The sequence below is a fragment of the Mobula birostris genome, chromosome 26, assembly GCF_030028105.1.
Source record: "Mobula birostris isolate sMobBir1 chromosome 26, sMobBir1.hap1, whole genome shotgun sequence".
Taxonomy (NCBI): domain Eukaryota; kingdom Metazoa; phylum Chordata; class Chondrichthyes; order Myliobatiformes; family Myliobatidae; genus Mobula; species Mobula birostris.
In genome coordinates, this window is record NC_092395.1 from 37,967,039 (window position 1) to 37,990,182 (window position 23,144).

At 42.6% G+C, this 23,144-nt stretch overlaps 1 protein-coding gene across 1 annotated transcript in view; it reads left to right on the forward strand.

Annotated features, from left to right (window-relative positions):
• The first annotated feature begins 607 nt into the window (after positions 1 to 607).
• Positions 608 to 23,144, forward strand: part of LOC140188126 (uncharacterized) — a 75,477-nt gene continuing 52,940 nt past the window's right edge. Inside the window, exon 1 of the mRNA XM_072244102.1 lies at positions 608 to 768. Coding sequence (XP_072100203.1) covers positions 654 to 768 — 115 coding nt within the window. The 5' untranslated portion in view covers positions 608 to 653. The remainder of the gene's footprint in view (positions 769 to 23,144) is intronic.

Consider the following 23,144-nt stretch of genomic DNA (forward strand, 5'->3'; position numbering starts at 1 on the left):
CAGAAACCATAGCAGAATCTTCTCTACCCACACTGACCACTGACCGGATTATGAAACTAGTAAAGACAGCACCTAAGAAGGCTGATCAAGTATGTCATTAAATTTAACACTTTCAGTACGCTGGATGAACTCAGCAGGTCGGGCAGCATCAGATAGAAACGATGAGTCGACGTTTCGGGCCGGAACCCTTCGTCAGGACTGAAGAATGAAAGATGGGGAAGGATTTGAAGAATGCTTGTAGCGTCAGTTGAAAGACCAGTAATTTGAAAGACAAAGGGGTGGGGGAGGGGAAGCATTGACGTCATAGCTCTGAAAACAATGGGTGGTAGAAGAAGGAGGCGGAACCATGTGGGAGCTGGGGGAGGGGGCAGAGTGAAATAGGGATAGAGGAAGGGAGGGGGAGGGAATTACTGGAAGCTGGAGAATTCTATGTTCATACCAAGGGGTAATGTCATTAAATTTGTTGTTTGTGGCAGTAGTTAGTACAGAACAAGATGTAAAAAGATTACTGTAAGTTACAGTTTTAATGTAAATATTGTGAAAGAGGAAAGTGGGATAGTGTTCATGGGTTCATGAACTTTTCAGAAATCTGATGGCAGAGGGGAAGAATCTGTTCCTAAAACACTGCATGTGGATTTTCAGGCTCCTTCCCGATGGTCGTAATGAGAAGAGAGGTGAGGCTCCATAATGATGAGCGCTATCTCCTTTATGCACCATCTTTTGAAGCTGTACTGGATGTGGAGAGGACTGTTCATGTGATGGAACTGGGTGAGTCTGCAACTCTCTATAGCCTCTTTCAACCTTGTGCACTGGAAATTCCCAACCAGGCAGTGGTGTAAGGAGTCAGAATGCTCTCCATGGTGCATCTTTAGTCATTTGCTGGAGATTTTGTTAACATACCAAACCTCCTCAAATACATGCTGCTGCCAAGTCTTCTTCATGATGGCACCAATATGTTGCAAAGATTACGTGGACAGGTCAGGGTCAGCAAACATGTCAGATTCACAGAGGCAACATCATGGCCACAGCAGCCCTGAACAGCAAGGACTGGTGCTGAGATGGTGTATGCTAAATCTGTTTTGGAGGGTATTTGAATCAATCCAAAATTAAGATTGTGTTATCTGATGTGAAATGAATTTGCAGGGCATTTGATCTTTTAAGAGGTAGACTCCTTAAGAAATTGTTGGAATATGTACTTGTGTATGTTGTTGGGGGTGGGAGGGGTTCCACCTATCCCATCTATTCTTTTGCTTTGTTCTTGAGAATATATGTTTACTGTGTATTAATTATTTATTTCAAATTTCTTCAGTAATTTGCAAAGCTTCAAGAGGAAGAAGCATGCAGACATAGAGTTTTGTTTAATCTCATCTCTGTATTACATTTGTTTCTGTTTATTTCTTTTCTTTGGAATTGATACAGGACAGAGAGAGAGAGCAAGGTCTGCATTCAACATTGGTCATGTGGAATCTGAGTTAAGGTGAGGGAAATGTGGGAGTCTTTATTCCAGATACAAGATTTGCATATTCTCTAAAGAAATAAGGATTTTGGAAATTGGTGATTAGTGTATATTCAAATTGGAAATTTGAATTGAGAAGGAGATTGGAACACTGCATTTCTTAACAAGAATACTCTACCCAGAAGGTTAAAGTAATTAGGTATTATCAATGCACTAATTTTGAGTTTTAGTTCTTTTGGAAAGTTTGTTGTAATGATATCACTGTGTGACTCTCTTAAACTGCATTTGAGGAGCCAGGACTCAGGTCATTCTTGTCTCTACAAATGCAAATGTAGTACGTGCTTGAATGTATGTGCAGCGAGCAAAATGTCATGCCAGAAGGGGGTGTCTCAGTGGTGAGGTTCCCACAGCCACTCAAGCACCTCTGTATACAGATCAAAGGGAACTATTAAGAGATTTGCAATTATTCTGTCCCAGTTAATCCCTGCCATGGCATATAACATGAACTGCTGCCTGTTAACCTGAGACAAATTAAGTTTCGCAGCTGATATCTCTTGCCGAAACAGTAACTACTGTTTTACTATCATTGCACATACTGTCAGTATCATTGCACATTTAGACAGAGACGTAACATAAAGGTTTTTACTTCTCATGTATGCGAAGGATGTAAGAAATAAAGTCAATTCAATTCAATACTGACAGTCATGTCTGACGGACTCAAAGCAGAACAGAAACCACACTGAATCAGAATCTGAATCTGAAGTAGCAAAGTGCATTTCAAATAATTTCTGAGAAGCGTATTCTGCAGTTTTGAAACATTTTTAGGCTGGAATTGGTGTTGTGTTCAGCAGAGCCACCTGGTGGCTCATGTCTGTAAACATCCAGTCAGCCTTTGAGACTGGCAAGTGGTCCTTAAATATTTCCCAGCTTCCGCTGATGGCCTGAAATGACCTGTGGATGTACCGGCCACCGACACAGTGCGTCTTACGTAGCATTTATTTATCACTCAATATGTTGCACACAGGATATCAATACCACAGTTGTTACTATGGTTCAGCAGGACGTGAATGCCAGGTGGGAGAAGTGACAAATTCCTGAGAAAGACAGTAGGAAATGGGATGGCGCTATGGAGAGGATTAGAGAAAGTAAGGATAAGGAAAGATAATGGGAAGACAGCAAATTGTGTGAGGGATAAGTGAAGAGGGCAAAGGAGGGAAAAGAAAGCGGAGGCGACAGAAAATGAAAAATGCGGAATACAAAATGGCAGAGGCTGGTAGTAGGTCAGAAGGCTGGAATGTTTTTAAGTTCATTAGGAGGGAGAAAACTAACTTTGAGAGAAAACTTATGGCAGTATTACAGACAATAGGAGTTGCTGTGGATATATAATTAGGAAGAAGGCAGCTAAGGTAAGTGTGTGATCTTCAGAGAACAAGGCTGGTGAATCAATAACAGGATATAAAAATGGCAGGTTTGTAAAATCCATTTTTTGTTCTAGTCTTCATTGTAGAGAATACGGTTTATATCCCTGAGATAAGAGGTTGGCTCATTTCAAATAACACCGAGGACCTTGTAAATATCCTTCCAAATTTAGCAAGTTCATTATACACCAGTCATTGAAAGTGGGCATGCAGGTACAGCTGGCGGTGAAAAAGGCGAATGGTATGCTGGCATTTATAGCGAGAGGATTCGAGTACAGGAGCAGGGAGGTACTACTGCAGTTGTACAAGGCCTTGGTGAGACCACACCTGGAGTATTGTGTGCAGTTTTGGTCCCCTAATCTGAGGAAAGACATCCTTGCCATAGAGGGAGTACAGAGAAGGTTCACCAGATTGATTCCTGGGATGGCAGGACTTTCATATAAAGAAAGACTGGATGAACTGGGCTTGTACTCGTTGGAATTTAGAAGATTGAGGGGGGATCTGATTGAAACGTATAAGATCCTAAAGGGATTGGACAGGCTAGATGCAGGAAGATTGTTCCTGATGTTGGGGAAGTCCAGAACGAGGGGTCACAGTTTGAGGATACAGGGAAAGCCTTTTAGCACCGAGATTAGGAAAAACTTCTTCACACAGAGAGTGGTGAATCTGTGGAATTCTCTGCCACAGGAAACAGTTGAGGCCAGTTCATTGGCTATATTTAAGGGGGAGTTAGATATGGCCCTTGTGGCTACGGGGGTCAGGGGGTATGGAAGGAAGGCTGGGGCGGTGTTCTGAGTTGGATGATCAGCCATGATCATAATAAATGGCGGTGCAGGTTCGAAGGGCCGAATGGCCTACTCCTGCACCTATTTTCTATGTTTCTATCCCAATTCCAAGGGGTGGTGCATTACTGAAGCTCACGAGGCTGAAGGCAAACCAATCTCTACGACTGGATTTCTTGCACCCAAGGGTTTTTAATGGAAGTAACTACAGAGATACTGGTCTCGTTGAGTGAAAATTTTCAAAACTTGCTAAATTTGGAAGAATTCTAGAAGATTGGAAAACAGCCAATTGATTTCCTGTACAAAAAGGGAGTGAGACAGAGGATATGAACTATAGGACAGCTAATTTAACATTAGTTATCAACATGCTTGAGTGAATAAGCAAACAGAAAATAACTAATCATTTATGAACAAGAGAAAATCTGCAGATACTGGAAATAGAAGGGTTTCAGCCCGAAACATCGACTCTACTTTTTTCCATAGATGCTTCCCGGCCTGCTGAGTTCCTCCAGCATTTTGTGTGTGTTAATCATTCATGAAAGCCGAATATAAACAAACACGGTCAATGAGATGTAAAACTATGTTTGACAAATTTTCTGGAATTCTTTGAGAATACAGCAGGAAGACTTGATTCAGGGAAATGCGTAGATGTTGTGTTTTAGTTTTCTAACAGGCAGTTGACAAGATACAACAATAAGCTGGTTGATAAGTTAAGGTATTGGAGGAAGTAACTTCTATATGTTCAATCTAACACATATTTCCTTCAAAACCTTAACTTGTACATTAGCCTATTATGTGGTAAATACAGGAAACACTCAACAGGTCAGGCAACATTTGAAGAAAGAGGAGCAGAATTAAAGCTTCAGGTCTAAAGTCCTTTGTCAGAACTGGGAAAGGACAACATCAAATTAATTTTCAGTTGTATTGAACTATGGGAAGGATGGATGGACAAAATGAGAATAGGTTAGATGCTACTTTGTCTGTGTTATGAATTTGGGACATGTTGAGCAGGCAGCCCACACTGATGGAGAGAAGAAATTTGAGACAAAATCATAGAGGGCCAGTTCTGATTCAGAATGATGAGGTACCTAAAGTTGGAAATTTTGACATTAAGCTTAGAAGGCACAACTATTGTTGGCAGAATTTTAGATGGTGATGAGATGGCATACAGGAGCGAGGTATATCAGCTAATTGAATGGTCTTGCAGCAATAACCTTGCTCTCAAGATCTGGAAGACCAAAGAATTGATTGTGGCCTTCATAAAGAGTAAGAGGAGGGAAGACACACCAGTCCTCATAGAGGGATCAGACGTTGTCAGGGTGAGCAATTTCAAGTGCTTGGATGTGAACATCTCTGAGGATCTATCCTGAGCCCAACATATCGATGCAGTTACAAGGGAGGCATGACAGCAGCTATATTTCATTTGGAGTTTGAGGAGGTTAGGTTTGTCACCAAAGACACTTATAAATTTCTACAGATGTGCTGTGGAGAGCATTTTAACTGGCTGCATCACTGTCTGGTATGGGGGCAGGGAGTGTTGGCCATAAGAAACTAGAGTCTACAGTTAGTGGATTTGATGAAGCAAGGACAGGGGAAGCAGACAAACCAGTTGTCTTTGTTTTCCCCTCGTCTTGTGGACTCTGAACTGATTCTTGCTCTGTGATAATCAAATAAGAGCAACTGAATGTGGACACAAAGAGTCTCAGGTAAAGACCCGCTAAAACTGAGACCATTCTTAGATGAGTAGCTACTTATTATGTAAAATGCCAGACCTACCAAAGAAGCAATCTGCAATCTCATCAGACTCTGTCTGGGTCGCCTCATTTAACTGGTTTGGACCAGCCAGAGTTGAAAGACACAAATACACAAGGCTGGGGTGCGCAGAACCTTGAAACAATGTTGGCTGTAGCCCTGTACTAGAACCAGGTGGGTCTGGTGGCCTTGAGCCAATGGGATGGAGATCCACCATTTCAACTGATCAGGAACACCATAAGAACCAGGAGCTCCAAATACGTGGGGGCGATAACTCTTCAGCAACCAGAGACCAACCATCGCGGATAAGGAGGACCCCACGGACAAGGGGAGATCGGGACCACAAGGAACGGCCAGTCAGCATAGACTCCTTTCCCGGGTAATACCTTTTCTCTTCATGGACTGCTCACGGAAAGTCAGAGATTCTAGTGGGCTGCACACAGATAGTTAGTTTGTGAACCCACGCGCCTTTTAGTTGAGACAATAAGTTACTTACGGTAAAAAAAGATTCTCTGTGCCTCACTGATCATTATTACAAGGGATGATTCTTGTAACGGGGGGGGGGGGTCACTGCACAGGATCAAAATAAACTGCAGAAAGTTGTAAACTCAGACAGCTCCATCATGGGCATCAGCCTCCCCAGCATCTGGGACATTGTCAAGGAATGATGTCTCGAAAAGGCGGCATCCGTCATTAAGGACCTCATCACCCAGGACGTGGACTCTTCTCATTGTTTCCATCGGGACGGAGGTACAGAAGCCTGAAGGCCCAGACACTCAATGATTCAGGAGCAGCTTCTTCCCGTCCGCCATCCGATTTCTGAATGGACATTGAACTCATGAATACTACCTCACTACTTTTTTCTGTTTTTGCACTACTCATTTAATTTAACTTTTAATATATATATATACTGTACATACTGCAATTTACAGTTTTTATTATATACTGCAACGTACTGCTGCCACATTACAACAAACTTCAGAACATAGGCCAGTGATACTAAACCTAATTCTAATTCTGAGGCTAAAGTGCTCACAAGAAAGATAAGGTATTGTTCCTCGAACTTGTGCACCCACCCCTCTCCCATTGTCTCTGTATTTGAAAAGTAACCTGTTCTCTCTTCTTTTGCTCGACCTAAAACGTTAAACTCTGTTTTTCTTTTGCCAGGTGCTCCCCGACCTTTTAAATGTTTCCAGCACTTCTCTTTCATAAGCATCATTGTCATGACCACTGAGAGATTTCAATAGTTCAGGAACAAATTGTTGGGTTAATTCTCAATAAAAATAGAAAACAGAAGGATTTCATACGCCAACAGTATTTCACATGGTGTAGCTCACTGACTGTTGTTTAGTAGAGAACGATGGAAAAAGTTAGAAATTGTTTTGAACAGAATATAAACCCATGAGCATTTCTTCCTTTTTACTAGTGCCCTGGCAACCCTTGGAGTTTTGATTTTAATCATGATAGTTCAGGACAAAACTCATCAAATTCATATTTTTAAATGGTTATATTTTAGTGTAATGTTCAGCAAGATGCTTATTTAAAGATAGTGGATTATTGCAGAATGTGATAACTGTAAAGCATTTAAAGAACATGAGTTACGTCAGTTGATTTTGGTCATGATAATCTTTGTTAAATATATACCATTAAGCAAAATCAGTATTCTCTGATTTTCTTTTCTTGATTTTTTTTAGTTGCAGCATTTCCTGTTATTGACCACAGGTATCTTTGCAATTAATATTCACATTACATTGTGACTGTAGAGGCATGGAAAGTCAGAGGAAAAATAAGCCATACTTTCCTCTGAGATGGCTCTGCTATTTAGTATGATTGTGGCTGATCAATCACCTCACTACCATATTCCTGTTCTCGCTCCTTACCCCTTGTGTCTGTCACGTGTAGTTATTTATCCAGCTCTTTCTAAAAAAACTTACAGCAAATTGGTCTGGATCGATTTCATATTTCTTTATACGACGACCTACCAACCCAGGAATCTGCTTTGTGAACCTTCATGAACTGGCTCTTAGGCAAGAAGATCTTTACTAATGCAAGTAAACTAGAACTGTGCGCAGTACTTCAGCTGTGGTCTTACTAGAAGCCTGTGAAGGGTTTTTCATTGTTCTATTTTCCCAGTGGGGTGGGCTGATCATAATCAAAAGATGGAAATCTTTTTATTTGCTTGTAACAGTCTTGGCACTGAGTCAATCCAAGTCTGACTCTAGGACTTGAACGCACTTTATAGTCAGATAGTTTGTTGCTGGTGTGCAGAATTGTTGTGCTATCCTTCAGATGAGAGTTAAGCTAAGGCCTTCCCTGTCCAATAGCTTTATTTAATGAAAAGTGTGCTGCCTTCTTTCTCAATATGTATCTCGGAAAGTAATGTAATGTAGGTTGCATCCGTAATTTTTCCGGGTAACGGGTGACTTCCTCCCACGCCATTCTGACGTAGTGGGGAACCGCGTACGAGGCAAGTTACAGCAGTGGTTTGCCATTGCCTTCTGCCGGGTGAGTTTCCAAAGAAATCACCAGCTCTTAGCCCCGCACGGATGGAAAGCGTGCAGGGGGGAGCTGGCTGGGTTTGAACTTCGGAAACACTGCCCCACAGTCCAGTGCTGGTGTCACTACGCCACCAGCCGGCCTCTGAAAGTGGGAACAACCAAAAGTAAAGTTGATGACTTAGATGTTACTATTTGATATTTGTGGTTGTGATAAGATGTCTAATCTTTATTTTTATTCACTTATCTCAGAACCAGGTAGCTTTCTTGTTAAATGGTGAGAGATTAGGATAATCATACAGAGAATGTAGAACAGTAGTACAGCACAGTATGGGCCACAATGAGGTGGTGAACTGTATAAACCTACTCTACAATTTATCCACCCCTTCCCTCCTACACAGCCCATAACCCTACATTTTTCTTATATCCCGAGGAGCATTTGATTGCTCTGGACCAGTACTGACTAGATTTGAGAAGAATATCGAGGGATCTCATTGAAACCCATCGAATATTGAAAGGCTTAGATAGAGTGGATGTGGAGAGGATGTTTTCTATAGTAGGGGAGTCTAGGACCAGAGGTCACAGTTCAAGAATACGAGGACATCCCTTTAGAACAGAGATGAAGTGGAATATTTTGAGCCAGAGGGTGATGAACCTGTGAGGCCAAGTCATTGAATATATTTAAAGTAGAGGTTGATAGGTTCTGGATTAGTAAGGGTGTCAAAGGCTGTGGGGAGAAGGCTGGAGAATGGGGTTGAATAAATCAGCCATGATAGAATGTGGAGCAGAATTGATAGGCCAAATGTGTTTCAGTACTTGCTACTCTCTTGTTTATAAAGGAAAGCCTGCCTCACACATCTCCTTTAAATTTCTCCCCTCTCTCAATTTAAACCTCTTTGCTCTAAATTTCCATGCAAGGAAAGGAACTCTGCCTCATTAGAGGTGAGAAGAAGCAAGTAATTTTGGAGAGAAATTTAAAGAGCATGATAGAAGTCACATATTAAGTGGATATTGAAATGATAGCGTTCGTTGTAAAGAGACTGGAACACAAAATGGTGGGAATAGGAGTATGCTCAGGGATGGAACAAGTACAAACATGTTGCCCCACCCCAAATATCAATAAATCCTCTGAAGATACATTCATATCTGTATAATATAAATTTAACAAAACACAGAAGAGCTGATTATTCACTTTAAGAGGAGGAAATCAGAGGTCTGTGAGCCAGCCCTCATCAGGGGATTAGAGGTAGAGAGGTTTGTAACTTTAAGTTACTCAGTTTTATCATTTCAGAGCATCTGTCCTGGGTCAAGCACATAAGTGCCATGACAAAGAAAGCATGGCACTGACTCTACATTCTTAGAAGTTTGCGAAGATTTGCCATGTTATCTAAAACATCTATAGGTGTGTGCTGGAGAGTATACTGACTGGTTGCATCACAGTCTGGTATGGAAACACCAATGCCTTTGAACATAAAAGCTTACAAACGGTAGTGGACACAACTGATTCCATCACAGATAACGCCCTCTCCATCATTGCACGTGTCTACAAGGAGCGCTGTCGCAGGAAAGTAGCATCTATCATCAAGGACGCCCACCATTGGGGCCATGCTCTCTTCTTGCTGCTGTCAGCGGGAAGGTAGTACAGGAGCCTTAGTTGCCACACCACCAGATTTAAGGACCATTATTACCCGTCAACCATCTGGCTCCTGAACCAGAGTGGATAACTTCACTCACCGCTACACTGAGGTCACAAGTGATTCGGTAACCTATGGACTCACTTTTAAGGGCTGTACAGTTCTTATTCTCAATATTATTTATTACTTATTTATCTACCATTATTATTTGCATTTTCTGTTTGTATTTGCATGATTTGTTGTCTTTTGCACATTGGTTGTTTGTTTTTGTGTAGTTTTTCATTGATTCTTTGAACAAATTAAAATTCTACTGCACCCCTGGGTGGGGAGGGAATGTCCTGGGTGGATGTCATATTAAACCAATTTCTGGTTAGAATATGCCTGCAATTATGTTATTTTGGGCATCATCCCAGAAAAAAAAGATCATTTAGTCTTGGAAGCAGATTCACTAAAATATATCTGGGGATAAGAGGGTTTTACAGTCATGGCTTGTGCTTTCATGAATATTAAAGATAAAGTGGAAATCAAAATCAGAATCAGATTTATTATCATTGACTTAGATGACCTGGAATTTGTTGTTCTACGACAGCAGCAATTGTGCTCACTTGTATTTAAGTAAATGGAGCGAAGAATGTTTTTCTTGTGTGTGGAGAGATGATAAGAGTGTGAAACACACAGATACACTTATCCTTAATGGGATTATAAATAATTTGGAGAGGGCATGCATCTGTTTGCCCCACAAGAGAGTTCTTATATTCTCAACTTTCTTGTACTCCAGCACTGAATTTAAAGTGAATCTGTTTAGGTTTGACATTAGGAAGTATTTGTTTCTATGAAGTGTTATGGTAATTTGCAATTCACTCACTCTTTTAAAAAAAAGTTTATTTGAATTAATTTGAAGTTGGCATCATTATTATGCCAGGGCATTAAGGGATGTGGAATTAAGATGGGTGGATGAATTTAAACTACAGAACAGCCTTAATCTGGTAGAGTGAGTAGCTGAAAATCCCACTCATTTCCTGTTGGTTCTTTACAATTTTAAAGTTGGTGTAATTCATATTTTTAACCCTCCCCTGCCCTCCACAAGAAAGCAATCTTAAAGTGTCTTACAAGGAGATAATAAAAGCATTGGCAATGGGTGGAAAGTTAATGAACAATGTTGCATGATAATTAGAGAACAGAAAGAGAGGGAAAGACCTTCAAGCACTCCCATCCTTGTTATTTCCCTCAGTAAGTCCCACCTCAATCTTTATTTAAGTAAGATTAAAGTATAAAGTTGAGCCTCTCTAACTGCTGCAGCCATCCAACACCGTCAAATACAACCACTTCAACTTGCTTGCTTTCTCAAAACTGGGACAACTGCCACCTTTCTAAAGAAATCCTCGAATACAGATACAGTTATACATCTTGATACTTCTCCACCTCTATTAACTGCTCGATAACCCTTGTCCTTCTGCCTTGCCCACTGAGAAGGACCTTATGAGTTTTTAGACGATCAATTCCATTAAATCTGCTGCTTCCCTTTCCCATAAGACCATAAGATATTGGAGCAGAATTAGGCTGTTTGACCCATTGAATCTTCTCCATCATTTCATCATGACTGATCTATCTTCCCTCTCAGCCTTTCAATTCAAGAATCATTTCCGTGAGCCTCCTTTGAACACTCTCCAATGTCAGCACATCCTTTCTTAAATAAGGAGACCAGAACTGCTCACAATACTCCAAGTAATGCTTCGCAAGTGCTTTATAAAGACTCAACGTTACATCCTTGCTTTCGTATTCTAATCTCTCGAAATAAATGGTAATATGGTATTTGCCTTCCTCACCACTGACTCAACTTGTAAATTAAACTTTACGGAATCCTGCACCAGGACTTCCAAGTCTCTTTTCACCTCAGATTTTTGATTTTTCATTTAGAAAATAGTTTACACTTTTATTTCATCTACCAAAGTGCATGACCATATACTTCCCAACACTATTCCATCTGTCACTTCTTTGCCCATTCTCCTAATCTGTCTAAGTCCTTTTGTAGCCTCTCTACTTCCTCAAGACAACCTACCCCTCAACTTATCTTCATATCAGCTGCAAACTTGGCCACAAAGCCATCAATTCCATCATCCAAATCATTGACATATAATGAAAGATTAGGTGATCCCAACACCTGTCCCTGCGAGTACCACTAGTCACTGGCGGCCAACCCGAAAAGGCTCCCTTTATTCCCACTCTTTGCCTCCTGCCAATCAGCCAATGCTCCATTCATGCTAGTATAGTGACCTAACAACAGACTTTCCCTGCAAATGTGAATTTTGCAGTAAGGTATTGCCTCTGTAATGGCTTCACTTAGATCTTTTCAGGGGTGTGATAATTTTTCTTGTATAAGGTATCAATGAATTATAGAGACAGGTATTTAAGATGCAGATCACTCATGAACTAAATGCACAACAGAACAAGTTCCAAGAGTCGAATGATCTGCTGTACTCAGACTTTATATATTAGAGAACCTCAAAAGGACACACTGAGATTGAACATCAAATTGAATAAAAGAGTCAGCAAATCATCTCTGAAATAACAGAGAAAAAATACAAACCAGGTGAAAGAAAAGGTTTGTAAAAGATATACACTGGAGAAGCTTTTCACCAATTTTGAAAAGTGATTGCTGTTTATTAATTGTATCAGTGATAAATAATAAATGTAATTTAACTGGTTATGCCAACTGCATCAGGTAACATGTAATTGTACAGAGTTCATGGATTTCAGATTGATAGAGTTAAAATTTGGACAGATGATGAGCTGGGAGAGGGATGGGGATAACTATTATTATATTGACTTTGAGATACATTAGATTAACCAGGTTTGCATGTTTTTACATCATCACTGGTTCCAATTTCTGGAACTTCCTATCCACCAACACTGGGAGTAGCATCCCCTGAAGGATTGCAGTGGTTCAAGGCAGCAGCGCACCGTTACTCTCCCAAGGGTACTTAGGAATAGGAAATACTTGTTTACTTTGTCATCGATGCCTATGTTTAACATCAATATCCAGGTAATAAAAACCAATCCTAATTCCTTATCTGTTTCCCTCTGGAAGGAAAAAGGCTTAATGAGAGGGAAGATCTGTGGTCCACTGACTCTTTGCTACAAAGAGGCTTGGTTGGATTTTGGGGTTAACTCAATCAAACTCAGCTGGAAACCAACACTGTTGAATAGGCTGCCAATAATTGCATACATGGTATATCTGCTCATGCAACAATAACTAAACTTGGAGCTGCACTCAGGAGGGAAAATGGAGAGGGAAAGAGGAGGGGGAATGGATATTCTCCTTTAATGATGTTCTCATCCATCTGTTCATCTACACATGCTTTGCTGATTATTGTCCGCATTAAAAGTAAAGATTAAAGATTAGCTTTATTTGTCACATGTACATAAAAATCATAGTGAGGTGCATCATTTGCGTTAAATCAAATTAGTGAGGATTGTGCTGAGCGCCTCACAAGTGTCACACGCTTCTGGTGCCAACGTAGAATGCCCACTACACACTGCACCTAACCACATGTCTTTGGAATGTGGGAGAAATGACAGCACCCAGAGGAAACCCGTGGGGTCATGGGGAGAACACAGAAACACTTTACAGACAAAAAAGAGGTAAAACTAGTTGACAAAGTTATACTAACTTAGGTATTTTTTCTCTCTCTGTAGAATTTCAACCTATTAAATATTTCCTGCATTCTCTTTTATATCGGATTCTCAGCAGCTGATGAGTTCTGTAGCACATAGTTCTGCATTGATTGTACTCTCTCCCCTTTCTCCACTCCTCTCTATTTATATCCCTGCTGCCACAGCAGCTGTGATGAAGAAACCTTCACCACCCTCTCTCTGTCACCAACAACAGCTCTGTCTGGATTCCCCTTGCTCCTTCCATTCCTCACCCGTTACTACAACCAGCCGTCCAACATTCCCCAGGTTAGACGGAAGATCACTGAATTTGTTTCCCTCTCTAAAGATGCCGCCTGACCAGCTGAGTAGTTTATATTTCAAACTTATAAAGAAGTACAAAACTTACTGACATGCAGTCACCATTACAATGAAAAAAAATGCGGCAGTTAGTTCCCAGTAACGTCAGCAGGTTAGTCATAAAAGAAGCAAATTGTGGTGATGTCGTTGGAGGATAAAAACAGGACTAGATATCTTGGATAGTTCCCTGTTTCTCTGAAATTGCACCATATGATTTCTTTTAAATGTTCATCCTGAGAGGGCGATGGGTCTTATTTTCACATAACATGTGAAAGACAGTATGCCCAACAATTTCACATCCCCTCAGGACTACATTGAACAATTAAGAGAGACTTGAATTCACAGCCTTCAAATTGACAGCTGACAGTCAGCAATTTGTTAAAATAAATTGGCACCCAATGCACGTCATTCTCCTACTTACTGTTCTTAAATTTAGCCAAGTTGAACATACACACGTCAGGTGGGTGGAGCTCAGGTTAACAATTTGCATAAAGAATTTATACTCAGGCACCTAAGAGTCAACTATGTAAATGAGTTGTCCCATTTACATGAGTCCAGAAGAAGGGTCTCGGCCCAAAACACTGACTGTTTATTCACTTCCATAGATGCTGCCTGACTTGCTGAGTTCCCGCAGCAGCATTTTGTGTGTGTTGCTACGTAAATGATAGTTTGCAGATCAACACGGAGAGTTATAGGGCCATGGAGAGATATAGCAAGGCTACATGACCTTCAGCCCATTAATTTTGTGCTGATCATCAAACATCCATTTATTATAGTTCTATATTTATCTTCCATGGCCTCTTTCTGTGCCACAATGAGGCGCGCCCCCCCCCCCCCCCCCCCCCAGAGTGAAGGAGCAACACCTTATATTCCATCTGGGTAGAGTCCAACCTGATAGCTTAAATATTGATTTCTCCTTTTGGTAAAAAAAAGTTCCCTTCTTCTATTCTCCCCCCTGCCTCTTACCTCTTCTTATCTCCCTCTGGTGCCCCTCCTCCTTCCCTTTCTCCTGTGGTCCACTCTCCTCTCTGATCATGCTCCTTCATCTCCAGCCCTTTACCTTTCCCACCCTCCTGACCTCACCTATCACCTCCTAGTTATCCTTATTCCCCACCCCCACCTTTTTATTCTGCTGTCTTCCCCTTTCCTTTCCAGTGTTGAAGAAGAGTCTCAGCCCGAAACATCGACTGTTCATTGATTTCCATGGATGCTGCCTGATCTGCTGAGTTCCTCCAGCATTTTGTGTTTGTTGCTTTGGATTTCCAGCATCTGCAGAACTTCTTGTGTTTATATTCATCCTATTTAATATTCTCTGTATTCCCTTCACCTTCTTCCAGATTCTACCACTTACTCACACACTACTGACAATGTACCGTGACCAATCTGCACATCTTTGGGAAGTGCAAGGAAACGGGAGTATCCAGGTGAAACCCACATGGGTATGGAAAGAACATACAAACTACACACAGACAGCACTGGAGTTCAGATCGAAACTGGATCACCAGAGCAATCAGGCAGCTGTTTTGTTGGCTTCACCCTTCTGCCGCCCCAAGAATGATGATGTCACTCAGGTCGTAACATTGATTTAACCCCCGCAACTCAGTTTATGGAGGCTATACTTGTTATTTTAAAGCAGCCAAACACAAAATTAAATTATAGCTCTGCCTCATGGGATCATGATCTCCCTATAGGTGAGAAAGTGGATTGTTTCATTTACTATTTGCATATTTATGGATTGAGCTCCCTTATTCACGCCTAGTTTTAAGTACTGGACTGGTTGGTTCCCTGGAACCTTCTTGTCCACGCAATGGCTGAAACAATTTATTTCCAGTCACAGAGGGTTGATGATATATAAGGTTTGTCCATCGTCATCGATGAAGAGCTCAACACCGTTAGTACTTTTTTACGAGCTCGAGATGCTAGCTCGACACGCAACCTGGCACGGATGGAAAGTGTGCCCGGGAGCGGCTTGACAGGATTCGAACTTGGGAACCTTTGCTCCTGGAGTCCGGCGCTGATGTCACTGCGCCACCAGCCGGCTGATGGTGTTGAGACCAGCTCTTGATTTGGATTTAAGTGAGGGAGAGTTGTGCAGCGTCAGCCTCACTCTCTCTTCCCAATTCCCATCTGGATCCAGTGGCAAGACAAGAGTCGAGACGGCTGGAGATGGGACTAGGTGCAGTGGATGACCAGGACGTCTTCTGTGTCTTGTCCTGCTCTACACGTTTCACGACGCTTGCAGAGACCGCCTTCTTGACCGTTGGACCTTCCATTGGTCTCGTCCGCTCAATCCGCCGCAGTCTGTCTTCACATGCTGAGATAGACATCTCCCTATCTCACTGAGGGTTTGAGACCCGTCGGCTACCCTCACCTGGTTTAGCTGGCTTGTTGAAGTCGCTGCCCGGTGTGTGGCCGCTATCACATGCAAACAGCTACAGGGAGCCTCAGATGGGGACCAAAGGTGGACAAACTAACAAACTACCCTGAGAAGGACGCGACATGTTCCCCCACCAGAAGTGCTACCCCTCCCTGACACCCCATGCGCCCCGGGTTGGTGATAACTGTGAGAATGAAAGAGGTGGGAGGAGGTCTCATAAAGAAAGACAAGCTGGGAAGAAAATAAAGAGCACTCTCTGTAGGAAGCCACATCCGCTCAAGGGAAGCTCAGTGTGGTCCAAAACTTGTCCTTATCTCACTGAAGGAGTCATGAATAAAATCTACCAAACACTGCAGCCACAACTAAACCTCAAAGAATTGTCTGTGGTTATTAAGTAACTCAGGTCTTGCTGAGCTGTTCCAAGGCTGTTGTGGAGGAAATGAGCAACTCTTCTCATAGATACAGCCCACCGCTGCATGAGGGACGTCACGATTCTTGATACAAAGATGGAGACTCAAGCTCATCCTCTGATGCTTGTGAGTAGACTGAATGAACTTTCCTTACACAGATGGAGCAGGATTCTTCTGACTCCTTGCACTGTTCTTGTATTTTCCTAAACTGTCAGGAATGCGTGACTGTTACTAAGCCTCTTCAGAAATTGGAGAAGTTAGTGGATATAAAAGTCTTCATTCATCATGACAAACAGATATTCTCTTGGAGAACCTCTTCGTCGAGTCTCCCAGACTCAAAGGAACATCACATTCTTATATGCTTAATATCAAAGGCATCATTTACTTTTATAATTTGTGTCTGACAAATGGTTCCTTTGAAGTATATATTTACAGCGGAAGTGAAATGGTAATTGAACACACACCTCTTGAAGGTCAAACACCTTTGCCGGGACAAACTAGTTCACACAGATGGTCTAAAAGTTTCTGAGGAGACAATAGACAATAGGTGCAGGAGTAGACTATCCGGCCCTTCGAGCCAGCACTGCCATTCACTGTGATCATGGCTGATCATCCACAATCAGAATCCAGTTCCTGCCTTATCCCCATAACCTTTGATTCCGCTATCTTTAAGAGCCCTATCCATCTCTTTCTTGAAAGCATCCAGAGACTTGGCCTCCACTGCCTTCTGAGGCAGAGCATTCCACATATCCACCACTCGCTGGGTGAAAAAGTTTTTCCTCAACTCTGTTCTAAATGGCCTACCGCTAATTCTTAAACTGTGCCTGCTGGCTCTGGACTCACCCATCAGCGGGAACATGTTTCCTGCCTCCAGTATGTCCAATCCCTTAATAATCTTATATGTTTCAATCAGATCCCCTCTCGTCCTTCTAAATTCCAGTGTATACAAGCCCAGTTGCTCCAATCTTTCAACAAATGACAGTCCCGCCATCCTGGGAATTAACCTTGTGAACCTACGCTGAACTCCCTCAATAGCAAGAATGTCCTTCCTCAAATTTGGAGACCAAACCTGCACACAATACTCCAGGTGTGGTCTCTCCAGGGCCCTGTACAGCTGCAGAAGGACCTCTTTGCTCCTCTACTCAATTCGCCTTGTTATGAAGGCCCGCATGCCATTAGCTTTCTTCACTGCCTGCTGTACTTGCATGCTTGCTTTCAGTGACTGATGTACAAGAATGTCTAGATCTCGTTGTACTTCCCCTTTTCCTAACTTGACTCCATTTAGATAATAATCTGCCTTCCTGTTCTTACCACCAAAGTGGATAACCTCATATTTGCCCACATTAAACTGAATCTGCCATGCATCCACCCACTCACCCAGCCTGTACAAGTCACCCTGCATTCACATAACATCCTCCTCACATTTCACACTGCCACCCAGCTTTGTGTCATCTGCAAATTTGCTATTGTGCAAATTTAGAGAGAGAGGCAGACACCCAGGGTTAGTGTTGTGAAGGTCGACTCTTCGAGAACACAAATCTCCAGACTATTGATAGATCAGCTATGCCTGTGAACATGTTTGATGTGCAAAATGATAATATCAGTCTGGTCAGCAAGCTTCCTTGAAATTGCTCACAATGGTTCATGTAAGCCCATTGTTGCTTGGTTTGATCCAGGCCAAATCTTAAACCCATTGTCTAATGTTTGGCTGATGTGTATGAGAATGTCTCATGGCCATATCACTTTGCAAATCAAATCTCTTAGCAGCCAACTCCTGCCGTGTGCCTATATCCTGTGCTCTTTTAGATAGTACTATTCATTTGCAAAGCTGTCCTTGTGACTGCAAGCTGATTTTTGATTGCAATATACATTATGAACTGAAGACTGGTTCTCATTTGGATAAATATCTGATATATTCACATAATTCCGTAATTCTTAAATAATACTTAACTAGGAACTCTATTTCCTCAACGCATTTTAGTATAGCACAAAAAGCATAAGTAGTGCATGTGAAAATCTGTTGTCCTGACATTAAACATCAGTTTTTCATTCTGTAGCAGCCCTCCATTACCATCTGCATTTATCTACCATGGCTAATTACTGCAACCCCTATACCTGACCTGAGCTTCAAACCTGCTCTCCCTTCTTTTCCCTTTGCTCCTGTGCCCCCACCCTTCTCCACTGCCCCGGGACAAAACCAATAGGAGCAGGAGTAGTTCATACTTCCTCTGTCACTCAGTTCATTGGTGGTCATTCTGATCTTTTTGGCTTCAGCTTCATATTCCCCACCACCCCACAAACCCTGATTCTTACAATCCGTCTATCTCAGTATTGAAGTTGCTCAGTGATTCAGCATGTATAACACTTTTGGGACCCAAATGCTGTAGAATTTTGCAACAATGGTCTTTGAAAGGAAGCTTGTTGGTCTGTTGGTTTGCTGCATGTTGCTCGAGTGTGCACTAATGCTGACCACTTTGAAGTAACTCACTATACATCAACAGTGTGAGTCATAGAATCATGCAGCACAGAAAAAGGCCTTTTGGCCCACATTGTCGATGCCAGCCATCAAGTACACCAATCCCATTTGCCAGTGTTTAGTTAGTAGCCTTCAGTGACTTGGTGGTTCAAATGCTTGCTCAGGTGAGGGACCTATACATCATCGTAAGAAACCAGGACGGTGGAAATGGAGTCTTGGATCACTTGATAATCATGGACACTTGCAACCTAATTGCCAATGCATGTCAAATATAATTTTGGAATACACTACTTCACTGGTGTTTGTCTTCTGGAGTACATTACTTCACTGCTTTACTGGGGTTCCAATAATTTGTCTCATGCTTCCTTAGTGTCTTTCATTTTGTTTCAAGTGCTTTCCTTAGCTTTTTGTCATTTGTTTATATCTGTTGATTCCTGTGTAGATATTTTTGAAGATACCTACACAGCAGTAAAACTTTAAAGCACCCATGTATATGCTGAATACATCGTTCCATTTGAGTTTTAAACTTCTTAGTCACCTTTTCTAAGAGAGAAGTACTTATCTGTAACTAAGGTGCTGTTCATTCTCATATACCATATAGTTTATCTGTCTCAATATCTAAAATAAAATTGCATTACCAGGGTTTAAGACTGACCAAGCTCCAAACTAAGGTCATTTTGTGGCTTGCCATAGATATTTTTACTTTAAATTGGAAAATATACCTCTGTGCCAACCTACTTTCACAAATGACTTTCCAACAGTCAGAACTGTGTGAGTTCAACTCCTGTAGGTTAACACTAAGTGATGAACTCTAAAATAGATGCTCTATTGTCCACAACAGCAGCAAAACTGCATGGATTGTTTCACTGTAACTCCTAATGAAAAACTTACTCCTTGCTCTGAGTACTGCTTCTATCTGTTTCTGCATTTACATTGGCAGGGTAATATTATGTGCTCCTTCTTCAGACATGCATAGAACTTTTTAAAAGAGATATGAACTGCCAAGTGAGTGCTATTAAAACAGAATCTCCACAACTTCCGCCACCTTCAACAGGGCATCTGCTCCGAGGATGCAGTTTTCTGTTCCAGGACATCTCAAATGTCCTCTTTCTTTAAGGATTGTGGATCCCCTTCTGCTGTCATCAATGATGCCCTCACCCGCACCCCCTCCATTTTCCGCACTTCGGCTCTCACCCCGTCCTCCTGCCACCACAACAAGGACAGAGTTCCCCTTGTCCTCACCTACCATCCCACCAGCCTCCGGATCCAGCACATTATCCTCCGCAACTTCCGCCACCTTCAACAGGATCCCACCACTAAGCACATTTTTCTCTCTCCACCACTCTCCACCTTCCGCAGGGATCAGTCCCTCCCCACGGATCTCCCATCTGGCACTTATCCCTGTAAGCACAAGTGCTACACCTGTCCCTACACCTCCTCTCTTGCCACCATTCAGGGCCCCAAACAGTCCTTCCAGGTGAGGCAACACTTCACTTGTGAGTCTGTTGGGGTCACCTATTGCATTCGGTGCTCCCGGTGCGGCCTCCTCTACATCGGTGAAACCCGATGCAGATTGGGGGACCGATTCGTCGAGCACCTCCGCTCCGTCCGCCAAAACAGACAGGATCTTCCAGTAGCCACCCACTTCAACTCTGCTTCCCACTCCCATTCAGGTATGTCCATACATGGCCTCCTCTACTGCCATGATGAGGCTGAACTCAGGTTGGAGGAGCAACACCTCATATACCATCTAGGTAGTCTCCAGCCCCTTAGTATGAACATTGAATTCTCTAACTTCCGGTAATTCCCTCCCCCTCCCTTTCCCTATCCCTATGTCACTCTGCTCCCTCCCCCATGGTTCCACCTCCTTCTACTACCCATTGTGTTTTCCCCTATTCTTTCTTCACCTTTCCTGCCTATCACCTCCCTGCTTTCCCTCTCCCACCCCTTTATCTTTCCCCTTACTGGTTTTTCACCTGGAACCTACCAGCCTTCTCCTTCCCACCCTCCTCCCACCTTCCTTATAGGGCCTCTGCCCCTTCCCTCTACAGTCCTGATGAAGGGTTCCGGCCCGAAACGTCGACCGATCTTTTCCATGGATGCTGCCCGACCTGCTGAGTTCCTCCAGCGTGTTGTGAGTGAAAATTAGATTTGCCTTGTGTTCGGGTCAAAGCTTTAGAAACTGCTTTTTGTAAATTAGAATTACCGTTATATCTCTGGATGGAAAAGAATGTAATTCCTTGACTTTTTAATGCCACCTCTAGAGAAGCTACTACTTGGCAATTCAAATCAAATGGGAGGCTTTTATTTTGATGAAGTGACTGCAGATGTTGGAATTGGAGTGACACACAAGGTGTTGGGGGAACTCAGCGGTCTGGCAGCCTCTGTGGAAGGATAGGTACCTCTTGGATTGAGACACTACATCTGGGCTGAAAGACAGAGGGGAGAGAGCCAGTATAAAAGGGTGGAGGGGAGGGGTGGAGCAAGAGATAGGTGAATCCAGATGAGGAGGGGCAAATGGTGGGTGGAGGAAGTGAGAGTGGAACTAGCGACAGGAAGTGGGAGGTGACAGGTGGAGGGGACAAAGGGCTGAAGATGATGAATTGAATTGACTTTTCTTACATCCTTCATGTACATGAGGAGTAAAAAACTTCACATTACCTCTCCATCTAAATGTGCAACGTGCAATCATAGTAATTAATGATAATTTATAATAAATAGAACAGTCAATGTAATATAGAGTACACTCAAATCAAGTCAAATGTGATAGGAGAGGCATGTGAAGCGTGGAATCCAGCGAGAGAGGTGGGGAGTGCAGATTGGAGCAGTGGCGGACGGCGGGCCCAGTGGCGAGAGTGTGTGGGTGATGAGCAGATAGAGTAGGTGGAGGAGGGGAAAAGAACCGGCTGGGGTGTGTGTAGGAGGAACTGCGTAGATTATAAATAGTTGAATTGACTTTATTTCTTACATACTTCATATATATGAGGAGTAAAAATCTTTACATTACGACTCCATCTAAATGTGCAATGTGCAATCATAGTAATTTATAATAAATAGTATGTACAGCAGGACAGTCAATATAACAGAGAAATACAACTGTATTAGCATGAATTAATCAGTCTGATGGCCTGGTGGAAGAAGCTGTCCCGGAGCCTGTTGGTCCTGGCTTTTATGCTGTGGTACCATTTCCCAGATGGTAGCAGCTGTAACAGTTTGTGGTTGGGGTGACTTGGGTTCCCAGTGATCCTTCGGGCCCTTTTTACACACCAGTCTTTGTAAATGTCTCGAATAGTGGGAAGTTCACATCTACAGATGCGCTGGGCTGTCTGCACCACTCTCCACAGAGTCCTACAATTGAGGGAGGTACAGTTCCTATACTAGGCAGTGATGCAGCCAGTCAGGATGCTCTCAATTGTGCCCCTGTAGAAAGTTCTTAGGATTTGGGGGCCCATACCAAACTTCTTCAACTGTCTGAGGTGAAAGAGGCATTGTTCTGCCTTTTTCACCACACATCCGGTGTGTACAGACCATGTGAGAGCCTCGGTGATGTTTATGCTGAGGAATTTAAAGTAGTTCACCCTCTCAACATCAGATCCAGTGATATCAATAAGGGTTAGCCTCTCTCCATTCCTCCTGTATTCCACAACCAGCTCCTTTGGTTTTGCGACATTGAGTGAGAGGTTGTTTTCTGGAAACCACTGTGTCATGATGGTGACTTCCTCTCTGTAGGCTGCCTCATTATTATTTGAGATTAGGCCAATCAGTGTAGTGTAATCAGCAAATTTAATTAGCAGGTTGGAGCTATAGGTGGTGACACAGTCATGGGTATACAGAGAGTAAAGGAGGGGGCTTAGCACTCAGCCCTGAGGGGCACCTGTGTTGAGGGGCAGAGGGGCAGAGGTGAGGGAGCCCACTTCTACCACCTGCAGGTGATCCGATCCAGCTACACAAGGCAGGGTGGACGAAGGGGGTAGCAGTTTCCCAGAATTTGGAGAGTTCAATATTCATGTCATTGGGTTGTGGCCTACCCAGGCAAAATATGAAATGCTATTCCTCTCATCCTGGCTGTGGAGGAGGCTGCGGACAGACATATTGGCATGGGAATGGAGGGGGGAATTAAAATGGCTGTCAAATGGGACTCTAGAGACCCGTGGTGGACAGAATGCAGCTGTTCAGCAAAGCAGTTGCCCAGTGGTCTGCTTTTCAGAAGCTTTTTATGCCAAATATCTTAGACCGGATTTTATTGTTACTTAAACTATATGCAAACCTATTCCTTGGTGTGAAATTACAATAATATCTCCAAATATGCAATACTTTAGTATGTACTTCGGTG